Below are 25,298 nucleotides of genomic sequence, written 5' to 3'. Positions count from 1 at the left end.
TGTCCCAGCAGTGGCCTCTCAAGCATAAAGTCTCAGTGAGAAGTGAGTTTGGTCTGGAGTCGAGGGCTGGGTAGTAAGTACAGCATTACAGAGCCTTGGACTCTTACTCTCAATGGAATGGAGCCTACTGACTGGTGGCTAGGGAACTGCTACTTTCTGTAACAGTACGTGATAAAATAGCAACCCTTCACTCTCTCTCCTCATGTCTCTCATAGTTGTGGCCAGATTGTCAATGCTAAGCCTCATTAAATACACAAGGAAGAGAGCAATCTCTGCTGGGCGATGCTCAGGCAAAGCGAGATGACAACGGTCAGGGTCATTCATACTGGCATGTGGGATATTTTGGGCACTAAGAACACAATCTTGGGGTTACAGATTATCTTTGTTTCCAATTTTAAAGCTAAGAAGGTCCATCAAAACCCATGTGTTGACTGTTCTGATCTCTACTAATTTTATTCCTAACTCAAAGAGACTTTCAAGTTTACAGTTTGGCATGGTCTTGAACTTCTTGGTACAAAGAACTACTGGTCTCAAAAAAGCGTCTACACCCTTGAAACATGTGAATCTGCCCTTTCCCAAGCAGAAAGGGGCTTTGCAGATATGACTAAGGTCATGACTGAGTGGGGAGGTTTCCTGCTTTATCTCCTGGATCTAATTGAGTGGCAGGAGTCTACAGAAAAATGCCCTGACCTTGCACGTGGCAGAGGGAAGGACCTTCCAACTGTAGCTTAGTAAAGCTTTGGCTTCCCTTGGTGGATTTGGTATAAGTCAAGAAATTTGGGTGACCATTTAAAGCTGGGAAAAGCAAGGGAACATATTTGCTCCTAGAGTCTTCAGAGTCCCTGCCCTCACATTCCACTTCCCAGGGAGATCCATGTCAGATTTATGGCTGATGGAACTCTGAGATGATCAGATAATAACTGCTTATGTCATTACAGATGTCTTGACTTGGCACAACAGAAATAGGGCAGCATGTCTTGGCCTTGTATCTTTGGTTAATACTTTTTTGACTCTTCTTCAAGGATAATTATGTATACTTTGGACTTAACATTTTCTATGTTGTTCATAGGTTCTTCTCAGCACATTGACCTTGTGTTCCTTTCTCTAAGTATTCCTTACAGTTATTTTGTTCTTTCCTAACCTGCTTATAATGCTCTTTATCACCTCTAATGCAGAATTTAATCTCACTGATTCTTATACTGAATCTTATGTACACGTGTGTTACATGTGTGCACACATCTACATTTCTCACTCTGTGGAAAGACAACAGTAGTTCATGACCAAGCCACCTCAGTCACTCAACTGGGTCTCAAGGGAGGGAGTGAGGACTGAAAAGAAAAAGACAATTAGACAACATTATAACATGACTCCAGCCAGTGCTGAGGCTGAAGCAGGTTTTTTTTTTTTTTTTTTTTTCCAGTCTGATTTTATACCATCTTAAATAAGAAGGTCAGTTCTAGGGCATAAACAAAATAGTTCAGGAACAAACAAAGCATAAATAAAGATAGCCAAAGAACAAATAAGGCAACAAACAAAGCATAAATAAAGATAGCCAAGGAACAAACAAGGCAATAAGCAGAGGCCAGTGATCACTGTTTCCATGGCCTTATCAGGATGTCCAGGATAAAGGGAATGCCACATTCCTCAGCTGAGTTTACCTTGAGCTTTGGATTAGCCCAAATGTAAATATTCTTATCTGAGCCTACTTCCTTATTCTAGCCCAAAGTCAAATTCCTGCCTGACCCTACTTCCATGTCCTGACCCAATGTCAAATCCTTGCCTAGTTTCTAGAAGCCACCCCAAAGGCTCTCCACAAGTTCACTTTGCCATTTCCCATTAAAGGCCTTAGATTTTTTAGAAGAAAGTGCTGGCTCTGTAGCTGCAGCAGGGTTGGTAAGAACACAGGTTCAAGCCTGCCAGGAGAGGCATGGGGGGCATCCTTACTAAATATGGGGTGATCAGTGTTTAAAAATCATTAAATGATAAGTTAAAAACCGATGCAAAAATGGATGGTAAATTGATGGAGGAAGTGGGAGGGTCCTGCTATAAATGAATCCTAAGACCTAAGTAAGTATGGAGTGTTGGAGCTGAACAATCATTAAAGCCTGGCTCTGATGAGGGTCATCTGCTGATGCTATGCTGATGGGGAGTTGCATAGGAGTGTATAGCGTTAACTAATTGTAAAGAAAAGCCAAAGAAAACTCCATGGAGAGACGGCTCAGAGGTTAATTGCCCTGGCTACTCTTCCAGAGGTCCTAAGTTCAATTCTTTCCCAGTAGCCACATGGTGGCTTATAGCCATCTGTAATGAGATCTGGTGCCCCCATCTGGTGTGCAGGGATACATGCAGGCAGAACACTGTATACACAATAAATGAATGAATGAATGAATGAATAAATAAATAATCTTTAAAAGAAAGAAAGAAAAGAAATCTCCAAAACTAGGGGTTGGACTGAGTGGGCAAAATTATCCTACCACAAGGAATAAGCGAGCCTCTGTGTGTCTCTGTTTAGGACATCCTGACACTAAGAACTCAAACATCTCAAGTTAATGAAAAGAAGCACCAGATAAACACAAAGCAAGGGAAGTGGCGTCACAGTGTGGGACTCATACTCTTTGGTTCATGACTTCCTCTCCATCTTCCAAGACAACAGTCACCTGAGTCTGCCCTCTGTTCTTATCCTTGCGCAATCTCTCTTGGACTCTGATGGACTGTGTTGGGCCTGCTTTGGGGACCCGAACAGTTAATTTTGCTACCTGAAGATCCTTAACGTAATCCCATCTGTGATGTTCCTCTTCACGGGAAGGTAACTGCCACACGTTCCTCACAGTTGAACACAGATGGTTCGTGTGTGTGGGAGGGGGTGAGGGAGATGACATGGTTACTCCATGTACCAGAGAACGATTGCTCAAAAACACCAGCACCATAAAAGGGAGCAATGCTAAAGACCATAAAAAACAGAAGAACTATGACCATGGGGTTCAGCATCTATCTTAGGTCCCTTTCTGGAGGGAAGGAACAGGAGCCCATCACTACATCAGCTGACAGGCGAACACTGAGGTTGTGTCCTGACGAAACATCACTGTGCGTTTATGAAGCCGACAGATGTGCTGTTATGAGGCAGCCCAGGGACCACACTGACACTCTCAAGGCAGAAAAGAATGTCTTTACTGCAAGGAACCTTTCCAAACCATGCAGCCCTGAGCTTACAGCTCTTTGTTTTATAGGCACAAAAGCCACATCCTGGTCGTCAAACTTCAGCTAGTATGATGCACACCTAGATGGGGCAAACCGCCCTATATTCTTCTATTGTTCTCCTATGATATTCATAGCTACCTGTGGCTGTGTCAGGCCACGGGGGTCCAGTTCTTCTTCTTCATCCATCTTCTCTCATCCCTGTCTCTTCTCTGTGTGCATAAGCCATCCTCGTTCTCATTCCTGTTAGTGGGGGACAGGTGTCCCAGGCTCAGTCATAGGTAGACTTCATTGTGGGGACTAAAACTGTGAAGAGCTTAGTGGTCAGGAGCACACAGCTCTAGGCTACCTGGAAAATCTACTTCCACTGCAAAGGCAGATAGACTGCTTAGCTGAGGTTGTCCCGCAGAATCAGAGGTCAGGACCTCTCATGAAACAAGGAGGTCTCTATATGACACCGAGAAAAACCTGCTGCTTCTATGCCAACAAGTTAGAGGTAATTAAAGAAAGTTTAGCCATGACTGAAAAAAACCTTGGGGGTGGGGGGAGTCCTTGGTCCCTGGTGCCCTGGTTAACTACTCTACTTACAGCCTTTTCTGGGCCATTAATCCTTTTGCTCCTAGCTCTCACTACAGAACCATACATGCTCAACTACCTACTTAACTATGTAAAACAAAGAGTAAATTCTGTTGAAGTGTTAATTTTGAGGGTATGATAAAAATCCCCTGCCCCAAGATAAGTACACTATTTGGCTCATGCCTATAGAACCACTAGGGAATGTAACAGCCCTTCACACAACTGAAGCCATGTTAGAGGCACCATTAAAACCCGCATGCATGCCTGTGGGACCAAAGACCTAATCTACCAAAGACCAGTCCATAGTTCTGGGAAAGCCCCCAAATGTGCGCTGACCTTGTTCTTTGACCTTGCTCTTTGGCTTCTGTAGTTCTGCATCTTACTAGCTGAAGTTTGTCATGTTTGTCATGTTGACTCCAGGTTCTGGGTCAGGATCATTTTCCTCTTATGTGTAAGGCTGGAATTGTGGGCAGGCTCAGACATGGGCTAGGGCATGGCCTCCCAAATCCTCTGATGAATAGTCTTCTGGGCTTATTTTAGGGTTTGTGAGGACTTGAGAAGAGAATAGTTAGTAATCCCCACCTTATAAACATCTCTTAGCTTAGGGAGAAGATATGGAGGCATCTCAGACATCATTTCAAATGGAGTGAAACCTTGCCAATATGGGGTACACCTGGCCCTTAGGCAAACAGTAGGAGGTTAGCCCAATTTTCACTTGTCTCATGGAAATATTTAATTTTTTCTTTAAGGACTTATTTATCCTTTCTGCCTGTCCTGAGCTTTGTGCCTGTAGGCACGGTGTAGTGTTCAATCATTTATGCCAGATTTTGGGAAACTTTGGTGGTGAAGGCCCAACTATTGTCAGAGCTCAGGATGAGGGGCAATCAATCCAAACCGAGACATCAATGCTTGGAGTAGTTTCTTAGTGAACAATGAGGCTATGTCCATATGGGCTGGCTAGGTTTCCATCCATTCAGAAAAGGTATCCATGCAAATTAACAAATATATATGTATCCGCAGTAACTGTGGGCTTCGTCTCTGTAAGTCTGTGCTCAGTTACTTCTGAAGGTGCTTCCTTGGGTTTGTATTCCTTCTGAGACTTCCCCTACCCACTTTGGGATTTACTTGTGTGCAAGTGGTGTATCTAGGATGGACAGAATGTCTTTGGCAAGATTTCCTAATGGAGAGATATAATACTTCATCAGGATGTCCCTAGATGGGTGGCCTGGTGGCATTTGGCAGCCATTTGTCTTCAGAGAGCAGCAAGGAGAATGGCTATCCCATAGATCAGGAACTCCATCCATCGTCCTCTTATTCAGGATCTTTCCTTTTTGTCTACTTGATTTTTTTTTTCTGGTATGTAGTTTGGGCACAGGAGAAATTTGGGTTCAGGCTGAGTAATCTAGATCTGGAGAGACCCACCTGGTTCTAGGGCAGCCTTCCAGGTGGCTAAGTCCTTGGGCCTCTGAGGGAATGGCCTTTTTGATGTTCTTTGTAGTGGACAATGGCTGCCTCTTTTGACCACCACATGGCCTCTAACAGGGCCAGGCTTTTGTTTGTTTTTCACTTCCTTTCTGGTAGAGGTGAGGAGTCCCCTTTCCCGATAGAGGACCCACAGAGGTGAGGGGTCTCCTTTCCTAATGTAGGACCCACAGACAAGACCTATAGCATTGCATACCCACGGTCTGTGTACCTAGTGACTTTGTCCTTTTCCCAACAAAGCATCTCAGTTACCATCTGAAGCTCAGCCCTTTGTGCTAAAGCTCCTTGGCTGGGATATTGGGCCCACACTGCCCAACACAAGATGACAACTGCAGGCCCCAGCATACCTGATTGTATTCTCAATAAAGCAGCTCCCATCTGAACAAAACAGTTCCTGTCTCAGAGCCAGACATCTGCTAGGTTAGGTCTGATGGATTGCACTCTATCAGTCACTTTCAGGAAATCATGGAGGGGCTCTGTTGGATTCTTGTCTGGCTGTATGCTGTCTGGGTTTATCCTGAAGTTTTACAGAATCAGAAATGGGGCTTTGTCCAAGAGAAGCGATCGATAATGAGTTACTCGTGTGTTGGACACCCACCACTCTGGGATCCCCCTCCAGAGTGCCTCTACTATAGGTTAGGAACAGTCCTGGCCCAAGTCAGCTTGTCAGCTTACTTCACTAACACGGTTGTAGTAGCAACAGCCTGCAAATGAACTGACCAATTAACAGAAACAGAATCAAGTCTTTTGGATAGGTAGACCTCTGGCCTCTTCCAGGGTCCCAGTGCCTAAACAAAGACTCCCTTTTCAATACTCTTGGACTTACTCATATACAAGTGGAAGATTTTCAGGAAGGTTAGGGATGATGCAGAGATAAGGGCCTTCTTTAAGTTCTTGAAAGCTCTTTGTCAATCGTAGTGGCTGTATGCCACTGGTATTAGTGTCTTAGCTAGTTCTGTGAACATGGTCTCCACAACCATCAATACCCTACTGTCACCAGAAATTCTGCACTTGTTTGTTTTAGGCATGGGATCCACAGGATGGCCAAGATTCAGCTCTGAGGCAGTGTTTGACTCCTTCCAAGTTATGCCCAAACACTGACACACAGTGTACATAGTTGGACTTTACTGGCTGTAGTGGCTAGTTTTGTGTGTCAACTTGACACAAGCTGAAGTTATCACAGAAAAGGAGCCTCAGTTGTGGAAATGCCTTCATGATATCCAGCTGTAAGGCATTTTCTCAACTAGTGATCAAGGGAGAGGACCCAGCCCATTGTTGGTGGTGCCATCCCTGGGCTGGTGGTCTTGGGTTCTATAAGAAAGCAAGCTGAGCAAGCCATGGCCTCTGCGTTAGCTCCTGCTTCCTGCCCTGCTTGAGTTCCAGTCCTGACTTCCTTTAGTGATGAATAGCAATATGGAAGTGTAAGCTGAATAAACCCTTTCCTCTCCAAATTGCTTCTTGGTCATGATGTTTGTGTAGGAAGAGAAACCCTGGCTGAGACACTGGCTGAGACTCCGTATCCTAAGACCTGCAGTATCTCTAGCAGGACTTCAGTGGTCTTCTTCCTTGCCTTCTCTGCTTTTGAAGCTATGAGAAATTCATCTTGTTACAGGACTCTTCAGACACCTCTGCTGAAAAGTCAGGAGATGAGCACTCAAGGTCTCACAAAGAATGTGGGAAAGACATTTTTGAAATCTTGTCCATGTCAGTTGGCCTGTTAAACTTCCTCTGGGATCAGTCTATTCAAAGGTAACCATGGGTTGGCTCTAGGTGCCAATGGGAGGCAAAAGAAAGCATCTTTAACTCCAGAAATGTATATTCTTGTTTCTCTGGTGGTAGGAGACTCAGAAAGATGTAAGTGTTAAGAACCAGAGGGTGAGTGGTTTCTCTCCAGTTTTTGATCTCCCCGATTTCTTGCATAGGTTGGTAGTCCTGAGTGCCCAGGATTTGGATCTGGGGAGTGTATCAAGGGAAATGACAAGGGATGAGGGATGAGTGCTTCCTGTGGTCTGTTGGTGTGTTTAGCAATCCTTTTCTTGGCTTCCCAGATCATAGGGTACTGTGAGTAGCAGTTTTTAGTAATTGGATGAAAATTGGTTCTCTGTAGAGCTAATCTTGGTGCGTTATCCTCAGGGTATTGTTTTTGCAAATGTCTCAAAACTTAAGCATAGTTTTTTGGTATCAAACTTGGTTGGAGGGGATGTTCCTGTGGGAGGGGGCAAGCTGGAATATGATTTGGAGGCTGAGTAGGATTCAAAGTTCGGCGAGCAGTGGCCTCCACAAAGGACTTGATGGTCCATAGTTTTTGTAATAGGTTTCTCTCAATTAGGGGACAGAGGCAGTGTGAATGACTAAGCAGTGAGAATATCCTGTCTCAAGTCTACTATCTGAGAGGTTATCCAGGGAGAGGGCAGTCTGTCTAGTTGTCCTTGGACAGTTGTCTGTCAAGAGGTCACTGATCCAAGAGGCTCTGTTAGGACTAAGTGGGTCCTTCCTGTGTTAATCAGAAATTTAGCAAATTTTCTCCCTACCTTTAATGTTACTATGGACTCCCGCAGGCTTACCCCAATGGAGAATAGGCATTTTTATTTTCCTTTTTGATTTGGGCACTCTTTCTTTTAGTAACCTTTCTTTCTTACAATAAGCACATTGGTCCTTTTCTGGCTTCTTCCTTTCCTGGTGTCCCCAGTTTCCCATTCTGGGATCTCTTTTATTGATCTCCATGGAAACCATCCTACTGCTCAGGCCAACCTTTTTTCTTCTAGAGTTACAGTCCTTGAAAACCCTTTGAGTAATTTCCAATAATTGGAACCTATTTATATACCCTCAAACTATTTTAACTTTTGAAGTTCCTTTTTAATGTCTGTAGCCAACTGTATAACAAAAGCAATATTGTTGCTCTCTGGTCTTTTGGTATTTCTGGGTCTATATGGGTAAACATCTAGTAAACCTCACAGAGGTGCTCCAGGAATCAAACAGATTATTGGAGGTGTTTGTATAACCTCACTTACCTTAGACAGATTGATAGGGCTTGGTGAAAACTGTCCAGAGCCTCATTACATAGGTTGCTATTGGTTTTAGTCAAGTTAGACAGAGAGGAAAATCTGCTCGCTTTGGGGCTACATTGTCTAACAGCAATTCCTTGCCTAGCCCAAAGGTGGCTTTCCTACTCTCAAGCAGGATCTTGTCCCTTTCTTTGGCTATGAAGAGGGTGGCCAAGAACTATTGTCAGTCACAGTTGTGGTCTCCCTATAGCCAGAGCCTCTCTGCATGTATGGAGAAGGGATGTAAGGTAGAAGAAACTGTCTCCCTCACACAGCACAGCTGGGGGAACCACTTCCCTCTCCCTAGCATGACCTGGCTGAACCTAGAGTGCCTGGATTCCCAACAATAGGGCATGGGTCTTAAGCTAGGAGAGTGAGTCTTCAACCAAAGACAGCAATTGGTAAATATAGGGGAAACTGGTTGGGATGATGGGCAGGGCCTCCAGTCACCACTTTCCAGATGATCTGAAGTGGCTGAGGGTAAAGAGATCCTTCATTGGACCACCTGACTCCAAGAGGCTAATCAACTTTCCATCAGGTCTGGAGTTTCCCAGGTGGGTGAGAACCAGACTTTATTCATCCTTGTCCAGAAAACCCACTTTGAAGTGTTTTAACAAGCATTTCAGTGGTGTCTTGGGACTGCTTACTCCCCCTCCCATTTTAGATCTGTTTCTCCAACTAACAGAACTGACAGAAAACACATAGAGACACAGACAGATAGACAGACAGACAGACAGTAAAGACAACCTGGGGTACCCACCACACAGACTTAAAACAGGAGTCTGGTGATGTCTCACATGGATCTCAGACATTGGAAGTAGGGCTGAGTCCAGTCTTTACTGAGTGTTCTATTCAGAAGGCACAACAAACAGACTTACCTCTGGAGGCAACAGATTCAGGCAATTTTCTGTATTTCCCCATTCTAGGATAGGGGCATCAGGAGCTTCTGATGTGGTAGGACCAGAGGTGGGAAAAGTTTGGGGGGGGGGTTGGAATATCTCAGGGTGTACTCCCCCTAGAATCTGACCATTTTCTCCTATCACCCCAGAAGAGATCTGATACTCAGTCTTTGGGAATCTTTCTGGGGCCTCCAGAACATCTCGAGGTTAGACCACCACACAGACACTCTTAAAGCTGAAAAGAAAGTCTTTATTGCTGGCCAGCAGCTGCACAGGGAACTTGCTCAATCACGTAGCCCTGAGCCTCACAGCTCTTTGTCTTATATGTACAGAAGCGACATCCTGCTGACCACACTTCAGTTGGCAAGCACAGCTAGCAAGAAGCAGAACTATAGAAGCCAAGAAGCAAGGTCCGTGCACTTAGTACATTAGTTTCCTGGAACTACACTCTAGGTCTTTGTCCCTATTTTGTCAGGTGTTAGGGCCTACGTGCTGGGGTCTAAGGTCAGATGGTGCCTCTAACATGGCGTCAGTTGTGCTAAGGTCTAAGGGCCTTTTACAGTAAAGAATCTCCACTTTCAGAAAATATACATTCCAGTGCTCAGAAATGAAATGACATTTTATACGTATATGTATATTTCAAAAGGTCCAGGAAAAACAATATGCGTATAGATATAGACAGAACATATTCAAATGAAATGATGGCATATTAACAGCATGTGTCTAGGCAAACGGGGGACCTTCATGTTGTTTGAAGAATCCTCATCTCTCCAGGGGGCTGGAGAGAAGGCTAGTAGGTCAGAGCACTCGCTCTTCTAGAGAACCTGAGTTCAGTTCCCAGTGGCTACATTAGGCTGCTCACAATTTCTAGGCACTCCGATACCCTCAGGCCCCCTCAGACACACGGCATACATCTACACATACATAAAAAAAATAAAACTTTAAAGAATATTGTCAATCCAAACTGTCACTAAGTCCCCATAATAATGGGCGTGGAGTTCGGGGCATTCAGCTTGGAAGTCTGGATACTCCAAGCCCAGTTAAAATGTGGGGCACTGGTACATTCCTCTCAATAAACAGACCTTGACAAGGAAAAAAAATGTGGGGCACCCAGTGAGGAGAACAGTGATCTGTGCGGTGAATTTGTCTGCTACTTTCTACACTTCACCTACTGTCTTCCCGGCTCGCCGCGGTGACCTCCATGCTAGTGATGCACGGGTTAGTGATGGGATACATGTATGTGCTTTTGGTGACGTCCAGATGGGCCCTGAAGGAGCAATGTCACTACTGTGGTCTAATAACAGGAACCCTGCAGTAAGCCTCATCACTGCTGAAAGGTCACATGAGCTTGGTAATTACCCTTCCACCCTGCCCTTCGCAAACACAGGGCAAGAAGCCAGGCTTCATGGCTGTGGCCGATAAACAGCAAAACCAAAATGGTTTGTTTAATTCCAGTTAGAACATTGCCTGCTATGACTTCCCAGGACCCACGGGCCACAGGCCTCAGAGGTGAGCAGACAACATCTTGCAGGGACTCTCAGAACTGCTCTCCCCTGATTCTAGGAAGGAAAGCAAGGCGCTTGAGGAACTGATGTAGTTTCAGTGCTCATGTCTGACAACAACAGAGAGAACTCTAGAGCTCAGCTCTTGGGTGCTGGGTGTTGTTGAGTTGTTGGTGCAAGGAAATGGAATAGGCAGACAGGAGGTGGGGACAGCCTTTGGTGGCATGTCCTTAGTAAGCATAGGTAGCTCCGGAGAGTAAGGGTCTCTTCGCCACAGTCTAGGGAGGGAAAGGCCAATCAGTGTCCTTTGGCACAGTGCTCCTCATGCAGCCTCTTGCAGACACTGGAGGAACAGCTTTTACTCCAACCCCACCACAAAAATGTCAGGTCACAGAGCGGCTCGACTTCAGGGTCAAACAGCTCACATTCAAGGCAGCAGTTAAAGATTGTTTCCCACAAGGGGCCTAATGAGGCTCTCTGACGTATAGTCACTAATGAAGCTGGGAAGGGAGGGGAGAGGGAAAGGGAGGCAGAGAGAAAGGGATGGGGGGAAGGGAGGAAAGGACAAAGAGAGAGGGGAGAGAGGGAGGGACAGACTGAGGGGTTTTCTTGTGAGTCTTCTAATAAGAACTGGAAAAACCTACCTTAAACTGCAATCTTAGAGGTTTATACATTGAACTGCCTGAGTGTCCGGCATACCCAAGGCCAGCCTTTTATTTCTTTTGGTTTTTAAACAGTTCAGCAATGGGATAATTGGGTTTTAGGGTCTGGGCCAAAGTCTTGAAGAATTGCTGTGTAAATGTCAGTCAAGGAAGGGTGAAAAGCTACTTCACTGGGCTTTATACTTTTAAACATTTTATCTATCTGACTGTCTATCTATCTATCCATCCATTCATTCATCCATCCATACACACACACACACACACACACACACACACACACACACACACACACACACGTGGTGAGGACACACGCTCAGGTGTCATGGCAGCAAGGTCAGGAGATGGGGGGCAGAGGCAGGGAACAACTTGCTACAGTCAGTCGTCTCCATCCTAGCCAGCATTAGGCATTGTCTCCTCTGGGTTTGGGCCACTTTAGGGTGTGGTGGGATCCCATCACTTTTAATCTGCATTTTTTCCCTCTTGATACCAGTGTGGATCATCTTCTTATAGGTGTTTTTTTTTCTGTGAGGTGTCCAGGTCTTTGGTTCATTTGTGGTCACTGAGTTTTATGGGGTCTTTGTACATCTGTTATCAGTTGAAAAAGCTTTCTACTAGGCGATGACTCAGTTTCATTCTCTTGACTGCTTTTCATAGAGCAGGTTTTTTTCTTTCTCTCTTCTTTTGGAGATGCTGGGGTCTCAAACTCATGGCCTGGGGCATGCTAAGAGAGAGCTCTATCTCTGGGCTGGCTGGCCAGCTCAGGGAGTTTGGATTTTTGTTTCTTTCATAGATGTTTTTGCTGGTCATCAAAACTAAAGTCAAGCTAGATTTTCTCCCATCTTTCCCCCAGTTTTTCTTACTTCTGTTTTGCATTTGGGTCTGTCTATAACTCTTTAGTTTTTGTCTTTGGAGGAGAATGCACTGTAGCCTGTACCCAGGCCATCTGTTGCATTATGTGGCCTTGGCTCCCCTTGTGGGAACATCAGCTGTTGATCTTAAGTGGCTTCTATGTCTGTTTCCTACTCACAGATCTCTTCCAAAGGCCCAGCTCTGCTCTCCTTCAATGCTGTGTTGGCCATTAGGGGGTCTCTGGTCTCTTTTAGGGGTGTCCAACCCCCCGGAGCTACATTTGGCACATGAGGGCCATAGCTATGGCCCATCACAAAAGAAGCTCATTTAAAACATAACCATATTTTCCTCTGACATGATTGTGCAGTTTCTAAGCACGATGTTTGTAAATGATGTTATTTATATAATGTCAAGACACTGCACTTGCTCAATAGATTCTAGATACAGCTTGTTGACAAGCACAGAGTAAGTTACTGAATTTTGACTGAGATGTTATCGGATCTGTCAATCAGCAATCTGGAAGCCCAGATATGCTAACACTGAGCTTTCTATCTGCAAGCATAAACTATCTTACCCTATGGTTTTCAGTTTTCTTCTGACAGCCTTACTCCCCCCACCCCCTCTAAATCTCACAGAGATTTTGTTAGATCTGTGCCTATAGACTGTATTTCATTTTGGGAGGTTCTTTTATGAACAGAGTTGTATGTTGAATTTCAAGCTCTACTTGTTTATACCTGGCACACAGGGAAATGATGGACTTTCGTGTATTATTAACCTGGTGTCCTGTAGTCTGGCTCCCCTTTTAAAAGTACCCCCTTTCCTTTATAGTTTTTGGGAGCATCCTTTCCGGGAAACACCTCCGATTCTGGAATGAACAGACAAGCCCAAGGCAATCAGATTTGGAATGTTTCTCTACTCTGAAGGCAGGGATGAGGACATGAACTACAAATGCTCCCTGCCTTAAAGGACTGTAGATTTGTCACAAAAAGGTCCAGCACGACCCTAACGGGTATGTGAATGAGCTGGGAAAGTGGCACTGGAAAGAAGTGTTATTAAGCCACTTCCCTTCCTCCTCCTTCCAGCAGCCACACAGGGAAGCAGAGAGAACTAATTAGCACAAGTATAGAGTGTGACTGTCCTCTGAGCAAAGCAGCCACCATCTTGGGGAGCGCACTGAGCTCACTTGCAAAAGGACAGTCCCAGCTAGGCTTGTTGACTATTAGGCTGTTTTCAACTTGTGGGTCTCCAGCAGGGGTTACGTATCAGAGATCCTGCATATCAGACATTTACCTTATAGTTCACAACAGTGGCGAAACTACAGTTATAAAGTAGCAACAAGGGCTGGAGAGATGGCTCAGAGGTTGAGAGCAGTGGCTGCTCTTCCAGAGGTCCTGAGTTCCATTCCCAGCAACCACATGGTGGCTCATAACCATCTGTAATGGGATCCGATGTCCTCTTCTGCTGTGTCTGAAGACAGCAACAGTGTACTCGTATATAATAAATAAATCTTTAAAAAAAAAAGTAGCAACAAAATAATTTTATAGTTGGGGCGGTGTCACCACATGAGAAAGTATATTAAAGGATTACAGCATTGGGAAGGTAAAACATACTGCTTTATGCCCTCTCGTGGAGGGTGGGAAGGCCACTCTCTCACCTGGGCATCCAGCTGCTCGCTACCCCCTATTGTATACAGCTCAGCCTAATTGCACATGGCAGGGCTGGTGGGGACAGTAGAGTATATTGGCTGAAGTCACTCCTCACTCATGCACTGTATGTGCACCCTATATACTCATTGATTCTCCAGAGTGAACTTGAACAGAATGGTACCTCCCTCCGTTTCTCCTTCGGAATTTAGAAGTGGTAGACGGTGGTGGTGGCGGCTCTCCCTGAGGAGAAGGGGTAGATGTTGCTTACGGCATCCCCTTTGAGGAGGAATTTTAACCCCACCAAGTGATATGAGCAAACCCATCTCTTCTTAGGAACTGTTTATTTTCTCTGAAAACCCCAAACCTATCAACGTTTGATGGAAACGCAGATCTCGTTCGCTCAGCAGGTTGGAACAGGACCTGAGGCCAACATGGGCTTTGAAGAAAACTCCTGGTAAGACAGTGTGATGCAGTGAGGCCGTCTCAGAAAAGGTTAAAAAAAAAAAAAAAAAAAAAGAAAAGCAACCTTTGATTGTACTCATATTGTTTGTTTGATACCATGGAAACACAGGTGATTAAAAAAAAAAAAACGATAAAAAAGTGCCAGGGACGAGATCAAAGGGCAGCTAGGGCATTTTCTTCACTGTCTGGATAATGTCAAAACATTTCTTTTATGTGCATGAATATTTTCCTTGCAGGTTCCTGTCTGTGTATCACGTGTGCACGGTGCCTGAAGAGGCCAGGAAGAGGTGTCATACCCCCTGGAACTGGAGTTACAGAGGGTTGTGAGCCACCACGTGGGTGCTGGGAATGGAGCCCGGGCCCTCTGTGGGAGCAGCCAGTGCTCTCAACCACTGAGCCCCCTCTCAAGCCCCATTCTGCATATCAGTACTGTTTCTTCTCTGTGCATGTATGTTTCCTTTTTCTAATAGACACCCAGAGGTAGAATTATTGGTTTCCCTGCAGTAAGTGCTCTTAATCGCTAAGCTATTTATCCAGTCCCCTCAAAAAATGTTTAAACTTAAGCAAAGTTCATATCATTGGGAGGGGGCATACAGATATGGAGATGCAACACAATATAAATACAATGTAATAAGCAGAACTCAGTAATTAGAGCCCACACATGAACCAGAGGCAGGAAGTCCCAGTCTGTTACCTCGAATACCGTGAGGAAGCTGGCATCTACCCAACTACCCAGCAGGGAGCTGCCCAGCCTTCAGCCTTTCCTGTGGTCTCCACCTGATGGAAACACCTGAAAGTTTTCCCTTCCAGAATCTGGCCTTTGAAATGATTATGACCATACAAATGTGCCCAAACTGGCTTGGAGAGATGGATCCTCCTTTATGGTCCAGAGACTGGAGTGAAGATCCCAAGATTCCACGGAAAAACAGGGCAGGTATTGTGATGGCCTACAATTCCAGCACTCAGGAGGTAGAAATAAGAGATTCCCCTAATAAGTTAGGCTAGCCAGAATCAGCAAGGTAAAACTGGTGAAACTCTGGGTTTGGTGACAGCCTCAATATGGTGGAAATTGATTACTATATCAGGACTTCATATGCATGCCCATATAAGTGTAAACAAACTTGTACACACACACACACACACACACACACACACACACACAGCCTCACATATCTAATTTACAGCATATAAATCCACATCAGACTGCAGAAAATGGGCAAAGTTCTAGATGGGTCACATGATGGACTCTGCTAGAAGTGATCATCCCCCCAGCTACCGCCACGGCTGGGTGAGTGAAGACTAAACTGACCATAATGATCTGGAGCCTTCACGTCTTATCATGTCTTTACCCACATATGGAGGGCTAGCAAGGCATGTAGCCCCACACTCACGGACAGACAGGAGGCAATGGTGTGCTTGCTTTGCAGGAGGGTGGTCTGACCTGCAGATGTCTCTCCTGCCTCAACTCCAGCAGCAGAGAGCAGCTTTAGTACTGTGCAGTTACCCTGTAACTTAATGGCAAACAAAGCTGGCGGCAGGAATCAGAACACCGAGTCCGAAGATCAGGAAGGTCAGAGGGTGGCGGGCTCGATGGTTGTTTTCAGCTTGACTTCAGAATGGAGTGAGGTGAAAGGAGGCGACGTCTTCCTCCACGCAGTAGTGTTTCTCATACTGATGCACATCACGGTGTCTCACGACACACAGGTGCTGATGTTGGAGACGGAAGCTGCACCTAACTCAGACGCATGGACGTGCCCCATAAACAGTACAGAGAGAGACAGCAGTGCAGCCTGGATAGAGAAACACCGCTGCACTGGGACCTGTGCTCCTTTAGCTCCAGAGTAAGCACACTTAGAAATACATACACAGATCTGCTTCGCTGACACGCTACATTTAAACTCCATGATAGATTGCACTAAGATGTCTAACCTTGCTATTTTAATAATACATAGAAAACACATCCGTAAACCCAGTGAAGTCATCTTTATTGCATATTGCTATTTAAAAAAATGTACAGTCTCATAGCACACACGACACCTTTTTTTCCCTTGGTTCTGTAACAACAGTCTTGCATCTAAAGACTAAATGGGTCCAACTACTAAGCTAGTAAGATACGAGACATTGATTAAGTTTAGAAATTATAATGCTTTTCTTTTTTTGGCATTATTTAAAAAAATCTTTAAAATACATACTCAAGAGAGAAAAGTGACTACTTACACCAGCACCAGTCTAAAAAGTCCATTTTTTTTTTTTTGTAACAATGGCACATGAAGTTACCTGCACAGTCTTTAGGAAAATAAACCGGAAGCTGGGAAGGGCAAAGGTGGCCTACCAGGAGGGCTACATGGAAGTGAGGAGGATTCTAAGAAAGGCAAGGGGACATGCGACACAGACTTGCTCTCTGGTGTGAGTCTCTTTCCACAGTTCCAAAACTGAGCTGGACCAAACTTTTCCTGCTATCAATAGAAAAGAATATACAAAGAGGCACTTTAGATCAGGAACAGTGAAATCCATCACTCCACCCCGCTCCTCCTCCCCAGGCTGGCCCGAGCCAGGTCTGCATCGGCACCACTGCCAGGATGCTTGCAGACTGGGGTTAGCTCGGGGCTGGGAGAGTCAGCTCTGCTTTGCACCTGTGACTGCCTTAGTGAAGAGCTATTTGCTTCTACATAATGGGTAGAAAAGTTGCTAAGTATGTGATGAAGAAAAACAAAAAATGTAAAAACCACAGCTCTTGACAATTCTTAGAGCACTGTTTCACAGCTTTCACACAGCACAGATCCCTTGCCATCTGCACTAAACAATATAGTCCATAGAGATTATTTTTTAAATAGTATGGTTCCTGTGTACTATGCACACTGGTATTCTACCGTCCCTGAAAACCCCATTTAGAGTGAGAATTCATTGGTGGGCAGGGACTCTGTCTTGCTTACTACCACTATAGCTCTACTATGCCCGGTACATAGTAAGTGCTTAATAAACAGTTGATACTTTACTGAAAACCTCAGTTTAGTGAGTAAATAATATTGTAGTGCAATAGGGAAAACTACTCTCTCCACAGGAAACCCAGCCACAGAAGGACAGAAGGAGAACAAAGAGAAAACGCTAGTCCCTCCCCACACCCTGGTACAAATAAATAAAGCAAAAGAAAAGTAGTAACAGTCCTCTTTACATACCACATAAGTTAAGGATACTAGGAGTTGGCAGGCCAGTGGTAAGCGTCCATATTTTATTTTCTACTGCTCATTGTTTTTTTTTTTTTGTTTTTTTTTTTTTTTATCATTTCTCCCTGAGAGCTTTATTTTTTGGACTGAAATTGTACAGGTAGCGTCACTGACACACAATTTAAAATGACAACACGTAACAGCGATCACTTCAAATATTTTTGAGATAAATAGATCTGAGCATCCCTGTAGATACTGTTGACATTTCGTGTCCATATGAATGCCCTTTATCCCAGGACATGCAGCTCGGCCTATACAGAAAACAGAAGACACCCCATAAAGCACCCCTATGCCTTTAAGAACACTCTTCAGGGTTCTTCCACTAAGTCTCGGTGGGAAATTTCATTTGTCAGGTCTACAGAACTGTATTGTTAGGTCAGTGAGGAGGCTCTGGCAATTCTGGCCCTAACCCAGGATCCAGGAGGCATCATTTAGAAAGTGTGTTTCCAAAAAAACAAAAACAAAACCAAAGGAAGAAGTCATCAAGAGCACTTGGCAGAAAAATCGATGAAATTAGGGGGAAATTGGTGTTCAAGTTTTAAATGTATAAACGAAGTGTGAATGACACCCTACATGATATGAATGTGTGCAAGATGTTCTCAACAGACGTTTGTACCCCAGGCAAGTGTGTACCCCAACAGCAGCATCGGAACCTCAGAGCTGTTCCGCTCGCTAGTCACTCACTGATGTGGGCGCGGTGCCTCGCCCACGAGCGCTGAGCTCAGCCCAGTCTGTTCCAATTCCTTTTCCACCAGTGAAAATCGCCTCACTACATCAACTGTGGGAACCATAAAATACTTCACAAGACAAGCTTCTCTTAACTTCTTCTTTCCTCCCCCCACCCCCCTTTAAAGGAATGTCTGTCATCTGTTTCAGGAGAGAGTATTGTGCTTCTGAACAGGCATGGTGTTCAGGGAAATATGAATGCATACACAAAGAGTTTCTGGGTGCACACATTAACATGAACTTTTTAAGCATACACATAGGTCCCCGGACAACACTTAAGACTTGTATGTACATTTTCACATATATACACATACATTTACACACACATTCACACCTTCACTCACAGATGAGAGAAGAAATCGCCACTGTTTTGGATCGAAAGGCAGTGTAATGAAAAGTTCTAGTCACTCCAAAGGGCTGCTACGGCGCTTTCTAGAAAAAGATGCAAGGAAACTAAAAATTAAGTTTCGTGATTGGTCGCTCGCGGCTGCTGTCCGTCACCTGGTTGGAAATGCGTTTCCGGTTCCGTTTGAGTTTTGAAAGGTCTTTGTCGAACACCTCTCCTGAGCGCAGAGCCGAGACCAGGTCGTCAAACTCGCCACTCTCTTCACTGCTCTCCTTGGCCTTCCTCATCTTCCGCTCCCTCTCCCGCTGCTCTTTGAGCTGTGCATAGAAAGAGCCCTCTTAGGGTTAAGGTGCACTGTTTTCAGCATAGAGGAAAGGATTCTGGGGCACGCGGGAGCGAATGCATCTCTAAAGTGAGCTATGTTCAGCTATGGCTGCTAACCTGTGTGGGTGAAGTGAGGGCTCATGGGAAAAGCATCGGACAATGAAAAACAATGCTTACCGCTTCTAGGTAAGTTCCATTATAGCCTTTTTTTTGTTTGTTTGTTTTGTTTTTAAAGCATTTGAGGCAGTAAATAGATAATTTATGGCTTTTATAAAGGTTGTTAATGTCCTTTTGCAAATTTATGATCGTTTATTGAAGGACAATTATTTCTAAGGAGATAAACTCTCAGGATGCGATCGACTCTTTCAGCCTTCCGAAAGAAGCTGCTCAAGGGGACTGTGTCGTGCTTAGTCTGAGCTACCTGTGGCAGTCGACAACGCTTGATTTTCCTCTCCCTGAAAGTGCTGAGGAAACACAGGGCTGAGGCTGGGTCACAGCTGGATGCTGGAGCACCTGTCTAAAGACGACCCACTGAGACACTGAGGCAGACCTGCCAGGAGGGCCTGCTGAGGGAGCCCCTCTCACCTGAGCTTCCAGGCGAGCCCTCCGCTCCTCCTCCTCCTTCCTTTTCCTCATGTTCTCATTTTCCTGTTTCGCTTCTGTCACAGCCTGAAGAAACTGATCAAAGATCCCAAAGAACTCATCTGGCTGGATTTTGCCAGCCTCTTCCCCAAAGTGCTTCACTGCTTTAGTGAACTGGAGAAAAAAATTGAAAAAAGAAAATTCAGTATTCCAAGAGAACGGAGCTCATAGTCAAACTGAAATCTCTGGAGAAGGCTGAGCGCTCAGACACAGCCCTTCATTTAGCCCTGCATGCACCTACTCGTTTCCAAAGCAAGTGGACACTCCTGATTCCAGAGCTAAGATTCCTGTCCACTTCGTTTTAGCTGAACACCTATGAGCTCCTCATACAACTCTGGGTTAACTAGACCGTAGTAAACAGGAAGGCAAAATACTGTGCAGCAGGATACCCAAGACAGAGACTGAGAGCAAGCCCTGCAGGGGTCCGAAACCATGGCCTTTAAGCTTCCCTTTGAAGTAGTTTAATTCCACTTATTGGGGCCACGTGGGGAACACGGAAAAACAAACAGGACCAAAGACTGCTTTCTCCTACCCATAAAGAATGCTAATACAGTCTTTAACCCCCCCCCCCCCCAAAACAGCTCTAATGAGGAAACAGCTGGCTGTGGACTCATTAATACTATCTGAAGTTTGTGGCTGATATTATTTTAGGACAATTCTACCACTCAGAAATCTTTTTAATGTCTCTTGTTCAAAGCTGACTAAAACAAAGTTAGGGCTGGATAATTTTAAAAGTTTAAACAAAATATAGAGCAATAAAACAGTATGTATGTCTCTTTAAACCTCTTAACTGTTTTTGGTTCTCTGAGGCCTGTCTGTTGTAACTTAGAGAGCTGGCTTTCCTAAGTAGTCTTGGCATGACCTGGATGACCTGAGGACAGCGCCGTTACTGTCAGCATCCTGTTCCTATGGTAAGGCCATTGATGTTGGCCCTGTGCAGCCCAGCTCAGAGATGAGGCTCCAGAGTCCACAGAACTGTGCTAATCAACTATGTTCCGATAGAACCTTCTGTTTTCTTCAGATCAGACCATGGTAAGTTTGATTCATCTTCAAGTCCGTGGTTCTAATTGACTTGATTTTTCTTCTGTTACCTGCATTACTTACATTGTTAAGGCTTCCGATATTACAGTAATATTATGCATGCTAAAGAATGTTTACTGTGTTTTTATATATAACTAAGATATGTATATTTTACATATTTTATAATTACTTTATAGTTTAAACTTTAGTTATTGTGTGTGCATACATTTCAGTGTGCATTTATGCAGTGGTGCCCATGTGGAGGTCAGAGGTCATCTTTTGGAGCCAACTCTCCTCATGGTGGGTACCAGGATGGAGCTCAGGTGGTCAGGTTTGCATGAAAAGTGGTTTTACCCACTGAGACATCTCACTGGCCCTCGAATTTTAATACATAGTTTTTTCCCCCAACCATTTTCTCTTAATGTAGAGCTGTTCTCAGTGTTTTACTTATTTGGAAATATTCTATTACAAAACAGAACCCTTTAGGGAAAAACATAACATTCTTCACACACCACATTAGAGTAGTCTAGCTTGATTCATGGTTTTATAAGCTGATCTCTAAAAGTTCTGGTATGAACAAGACAGCAATAAACAGTCTACAGCTGAGCTTCTCAAGTATTCAAGTTCACGAATTTTAAACCATCACGGATGATCTTTTTATCTAGGAATTCTAGTGAGGATGAAGTCATATATATTTTAGTTTTAGGAATCTGAGGGAACCTCAAGCCAGATTAATGTTCCCACACACAAAACCACAGAGTTTCCTGCATGTGTTTAAAAAAAAAGATAGCCCATTGATTCTGTGTTTCAGCTCCTCGATGAGGTAGGCAGGGGTCCCTTCTTTTCCAAACACAACAATGGACAGGAATCTCATGGTGGCGGTTTGGACCACACCTATGGATAGTCTGTCTTGTTCTCACTGTGCTATGTCAGAGTTGGGTCCCCAATAGTGGCTCTGTGGCACATGCTGTCTCTTTATTGGAAAGGCTGGAAGGAAATCCAGAAATTAGCTGATGTCTGTTAACATACCCTCTGAACTTGAGCTCAATTATCCACACAAAACAACGCAACCTGACCACTGAAAATGATGGCTGCTAGTCAAGTTTGAAGGAGAGACTTAAGGAAAAGGAGTATGCTGAAAGATTGTGCTGGTTAGTATCAACTTGATACAAAGCTAGCCATATCTGGGCAGAGTGGAACGTCAGCCAAGGAACAGCTTACAACAGACAGGCCAGTAGGCAAGTCTGTGGGGCATTTTCTTGATTAATTGATGTTAGGAAGCTCAGCCCACCCTTGGGCAGGAGGTCCTGGATTGATGAGGAAGCACACTGAGCAAGCCATAGGGAGCAAGCCCATAAGCAGCATTCCTCCATGGCCTCCGCTCCAGTTCCTGCCTTGAGCTCTTGCCCTGACTTCTCTTCATGATGGACATGTAAGCCAAATAAACTCTTCCTCCCAAAGTTGCTGTTGGCCATTTTATTTAGCACAGCAACAAGAATCAAACTTAGAAATGGATTGTGTAGAACTCTGTGGTGGAGAATGGACCTAATATTATCTATGAATAGTGAGAAGCTACCCAAGACTTCGAAGATAAAACAAGAGAGCATGATTAGAAGTGTTGGTTATTAGCCAACAAAACCCTTTCTCAGACAAGAAAACAAATCTTAGCAAGTATCACAATGAAATGTCTTACTAATGTTCCTTTGTAATGATGGTGTGAAGTGAAAAGCGTCACTGTTGATATGCCCTGTGTATTGGCCTCTGTCCCCTTGAAACATCCTACGCAGATATATGTGGCCTTGGTCATACCTGCTCCTAGCACTCATCTCTTACTCTGCTTCCAGAGATGAACATGTCAATCCAGTGGCAGCCAGGGCAAAGGTGCCACCATTCCAATTTGCAAGGTCTTGCTAACCAGAAGGCAACATAGGCCTAATAGATACTAAGGACTACCCTGGAGATGAAAATACAACTGTTCCACTGAACAACTGGATCTGGAAAACAGTCATCTACTGCTCATTTCCTGACTGTGATGTCCGAATACTACTCTTGATTCTTCCCAAATAGACTGCTGTCCTTTAGCACCACACAAAAGCTCAGGGCAGAAGAACCACACAAGGACGCACACAGGGAAGCTTACCAGCTCTTTAGCTTCTGCTAGAAGATCTTCTACGTCTGAGAAGCTGAAGCTCGCCAGGGTGATAAACTGGCTGACAACAGACACAAACTTGTCTCCAGGCTGCGGGGGCTGAGACTTTTGATACTCAAGTTCCTGAAACACAGAAAACAGATGCTGATGACCCAGGTTTCACTTGTGTACACCTTGTCTCTTATTCCACAAGACTCAAGTAGAAGGGCCCAGATAGCAAATGCATCATCTGAGAGATCTCCCGTCAGTTCACTTCCCCACCAAGGCCACACCCATGTTCTGAGTATTTTAACCAAGGTGATTTCTCATTCTAGCTTTAGAAGGAAACAAATACTTGATTAAAATAAACAGAACCCAAACCAAACAGTAGGATTCAAAGTATTTATGAGACTGAGCCTGCTGGTGCAGAATTTTGTTGTCTTGATTTTTCTTCATTTTGTTTGGTTTTTCTGTTTTTGTTTTTTTTTCTCCTTCCTCATCTACCAATTCTATTTACTTCCTAAGCCATGGTATCTAGGTCAGCAGAACTGCAGCTGTAGCTCAAGGCGACAGACCCATCCCCCTCCACAGACTCATCCCCCTCCTTTCTTCCTGTTCACACCAATATCAGGTCTTGGTGAATAGGCAGGTAGGAAAATTAATCTTTTGTTCATTTCCCACGTTCTCCACTACCATGGTGACGACCACACAGAGGACTGAAGTCAAATTTCGGTTGTGAAGTCAGCCATTTCGAAACACATTCTGAACAGCTACAGTTCCTCAGCATTGCTATCCCCACTGCAGAGACACAGGGAGCTTAGAGGACATTTTATTTCTTTGCTCAAAAGGTCAAGGAGCTGATCAATGACAGGAGCAGAATTTGATTGCAGTCTGCCCTCCCAGTCCTATCAATATCAGACTTGCTAAGGGGACCAGGACTTTCCCGAACCTGCTTTGGCAGAGACAGTGTTCAGCAGGAGTGTAGTGCCCGAGGGCTATGGGTTCTGGTTCAGTCTACTGCTGATACTGTTCTTAATGGCAGGCTAAACGGAATGACAGAAGCAGAAACTCAAACTGTAGCCAGCTCTGACTGAAGACATCACCACAGTTTTATACCTTGGTATAGATGTGTGAGTGAGCGTGTGTGTGGGCACGCTCCCCCCTCCCCCAAAGAGAGAGAGAGAGAGAGAGAGAGAGAGAGAGAGAGAGAGAGAGAGGGATTGTGCTGGTGTAGGGGTGGTGAACTATCTTAAAGGATATCATTATCCAATCAATCACTGTCTCTGGATTTATCTCTGACACTTCACACTGCATCACTGACTTGGACAAAACACAGTTAGGACACACGAATATCCGGGTGAGTCAAGCTCTGCTGCTTCCTCGTGTGTCCAGTTGTAGACTGACATTTCGGCTGCAGGTGCAGAGACAGGCTTCTGTCCTAGCTGGTGACTTCACTAACTTGATAAAAGCCAGGGTCATTTAGGGAGAAGGGATCATCAATGAGAAGATGCCCGCACCACCCTGGCCCGCACACATGTCTTTGGGCATTGTTTTGACTAATGATTGCTATGGGAAGTCACAGCTCTTTGTGGGCTCTGAGAGCCCTGGGCAGGAGGTCCTGGGTGGTGTGAAAAAGCAAGCTAAGCAAGCTGAGCAAGCCATGAGGGCCAAGCCAGCGAGCAGCATTGCCTCATGGCCTCTGCTTTGTTCCTGGCTGCTGTTGCTGGCCCTGTCTTGAGTTCTTGCCCTGACTCCTATTGATGACGAGCTATGGCATGGAAATGTAACTAAAATAAACCCTCTCCTCCCAAAGCTGATTTTGGTCATGGAGTTAACCATGGCACAAAGAAACCCTACCATAGACAGCTTCTGTGGTCCCTTTACTGTTAGAACAGGATGCAGTCAGTATACACCACTCAGGAGATGTAGTACAACTATGCCTTAGCAAGCAAAGCCACAGTGTGTCCTGGGAAGACCACCTTGACCTGGTGGCCTTCTGACACAAGGTGCGAGAGAGTCCATCTCCTGGCTTAGGGACGGCACAACTGCTGCTTGGGTCTCAAGAAGTCTACAGGAGAAGGAGAAGGTGACTGCTGGAGTTAGCAAGCATCCCTGCCAGGCTGGGCCTTCTCAAAATCCATGGAGAAATGTCTGGTCTGGGTGTTCATAATAGAATTGCTGTAACTCAGTCCTCAACTCCTCAAAAACATGTTCCTGATCCTTAGTGGAAACATTTTTTAATTAGTATTATGTCTTCAAGGAATTTAACAGTGTCTAGGATATAGTTTTGTGATTAAAACAAGAGAAAGGAGGGTACCTTGGCATTTGGTGATAAATTACCTACAAGGTATTTAAGGGAGGTGCAAATTTCAGACTGCTTCTGAATCAGTAACCTCACCCAGTACAGATCCAGCCAACTGGGCAGGGCTGTGAGTGTGGCTCCCATCCCTGGACTCGGTCCCTGGCAGCCACATTCGTGCAGACACTGTGATGGTGGCGTCCTAGCTCTACTGTGCTACATTCTTCTGACTCCTCTGTCTTCCACACATTCCTGTGGCTCCCTTTTATCCT

General features: G+C 44.8%; 1 protein-coding gene and 1 long non-coding RNA gene across 12 annotated transcripts in view; one reads left to right on the top strand and one right to left on the bottom strand.

Annotated features, from left to right (window-relative positions):
- LOC148005304 (uncharacterized) overlaps positions 1–23,112 on the top strand; it is a 65,632-nt gene extending 42,520 nt beyond the window's left edge. The window contains exons 2-5 of one of the 2 annotated variants that reach the window (XR_015623112.1): positions 14,189–14,309; positions 14,554–15,251; positions 20,409–20,611; positions 22,444–23,112. This is a non-coding gene — a long non-coding RNA (uncharacterized LOC148005304). Of the gene's footprint in view, positions 1–14,188; positions 14,310–14,553; positions 15,252–19,306; positions 20,612–22,443 lie in introns of those variants that run through there. The other variant, XR_015623111.1, reaches the window with a different exon arrangement.
- Daam1 (dishevelled associated activator of morphogenesis 1) overlaps positions 16,237–25,298 on the bottom strand; it is a 160,577-nt gene continuing 151,515 nt past the window's right edge. For 6 of the 10 annotated variants that reach the window (NM_001433961.1, NM_001433964.1, NM_001433960.1 and 3 more), the window contains 3 exons: positions 22,740–22,871; positions 19,523–19,693; positions 16,286–18,930 (listed from right to left, as the gene is read on the bottom strand). In NM_001433961.1, coding sequence (NP_001420890.1) covers positions 18,721–18,930; positions 19,523–19,693; positions 22,740–22,871 — 513 coding nt within the window. In that variant the 3' untranslated portion in view covers positions 16,286–18,720. Of the gene's footprint in view, positions 18,931–19,522; positions 19,694–22,739; positions 22,872–25,298 lie in introns of all 10 variants that reach the window. The other 4 variants (XM_087553227.1, XM_087553229.1, XM_087553228.1 and 1 more) reach the window with 2 other exon arrangements.

The sequence above is a fragment of the Rattus norvegicus genome, chromosome 6 (genome assembly GCF_021556685.1).
Source record: "Rattus norvegicus strain SHRSP/BbbUtx chromosome 6, alternate assembly SHRSP_T2T, whole genome shotgun sequence".
NCBI lineage: Eukaryota > Metazoa > Chordata > Mammalia > Rodentia > Muridae > Rattus > Rattus norvegicus.
The sequence above is the reverse complement of the archived record's forward strand: the minus strand, read 5'-3'. Positions and strand labels throughout refer to the sequence as shown.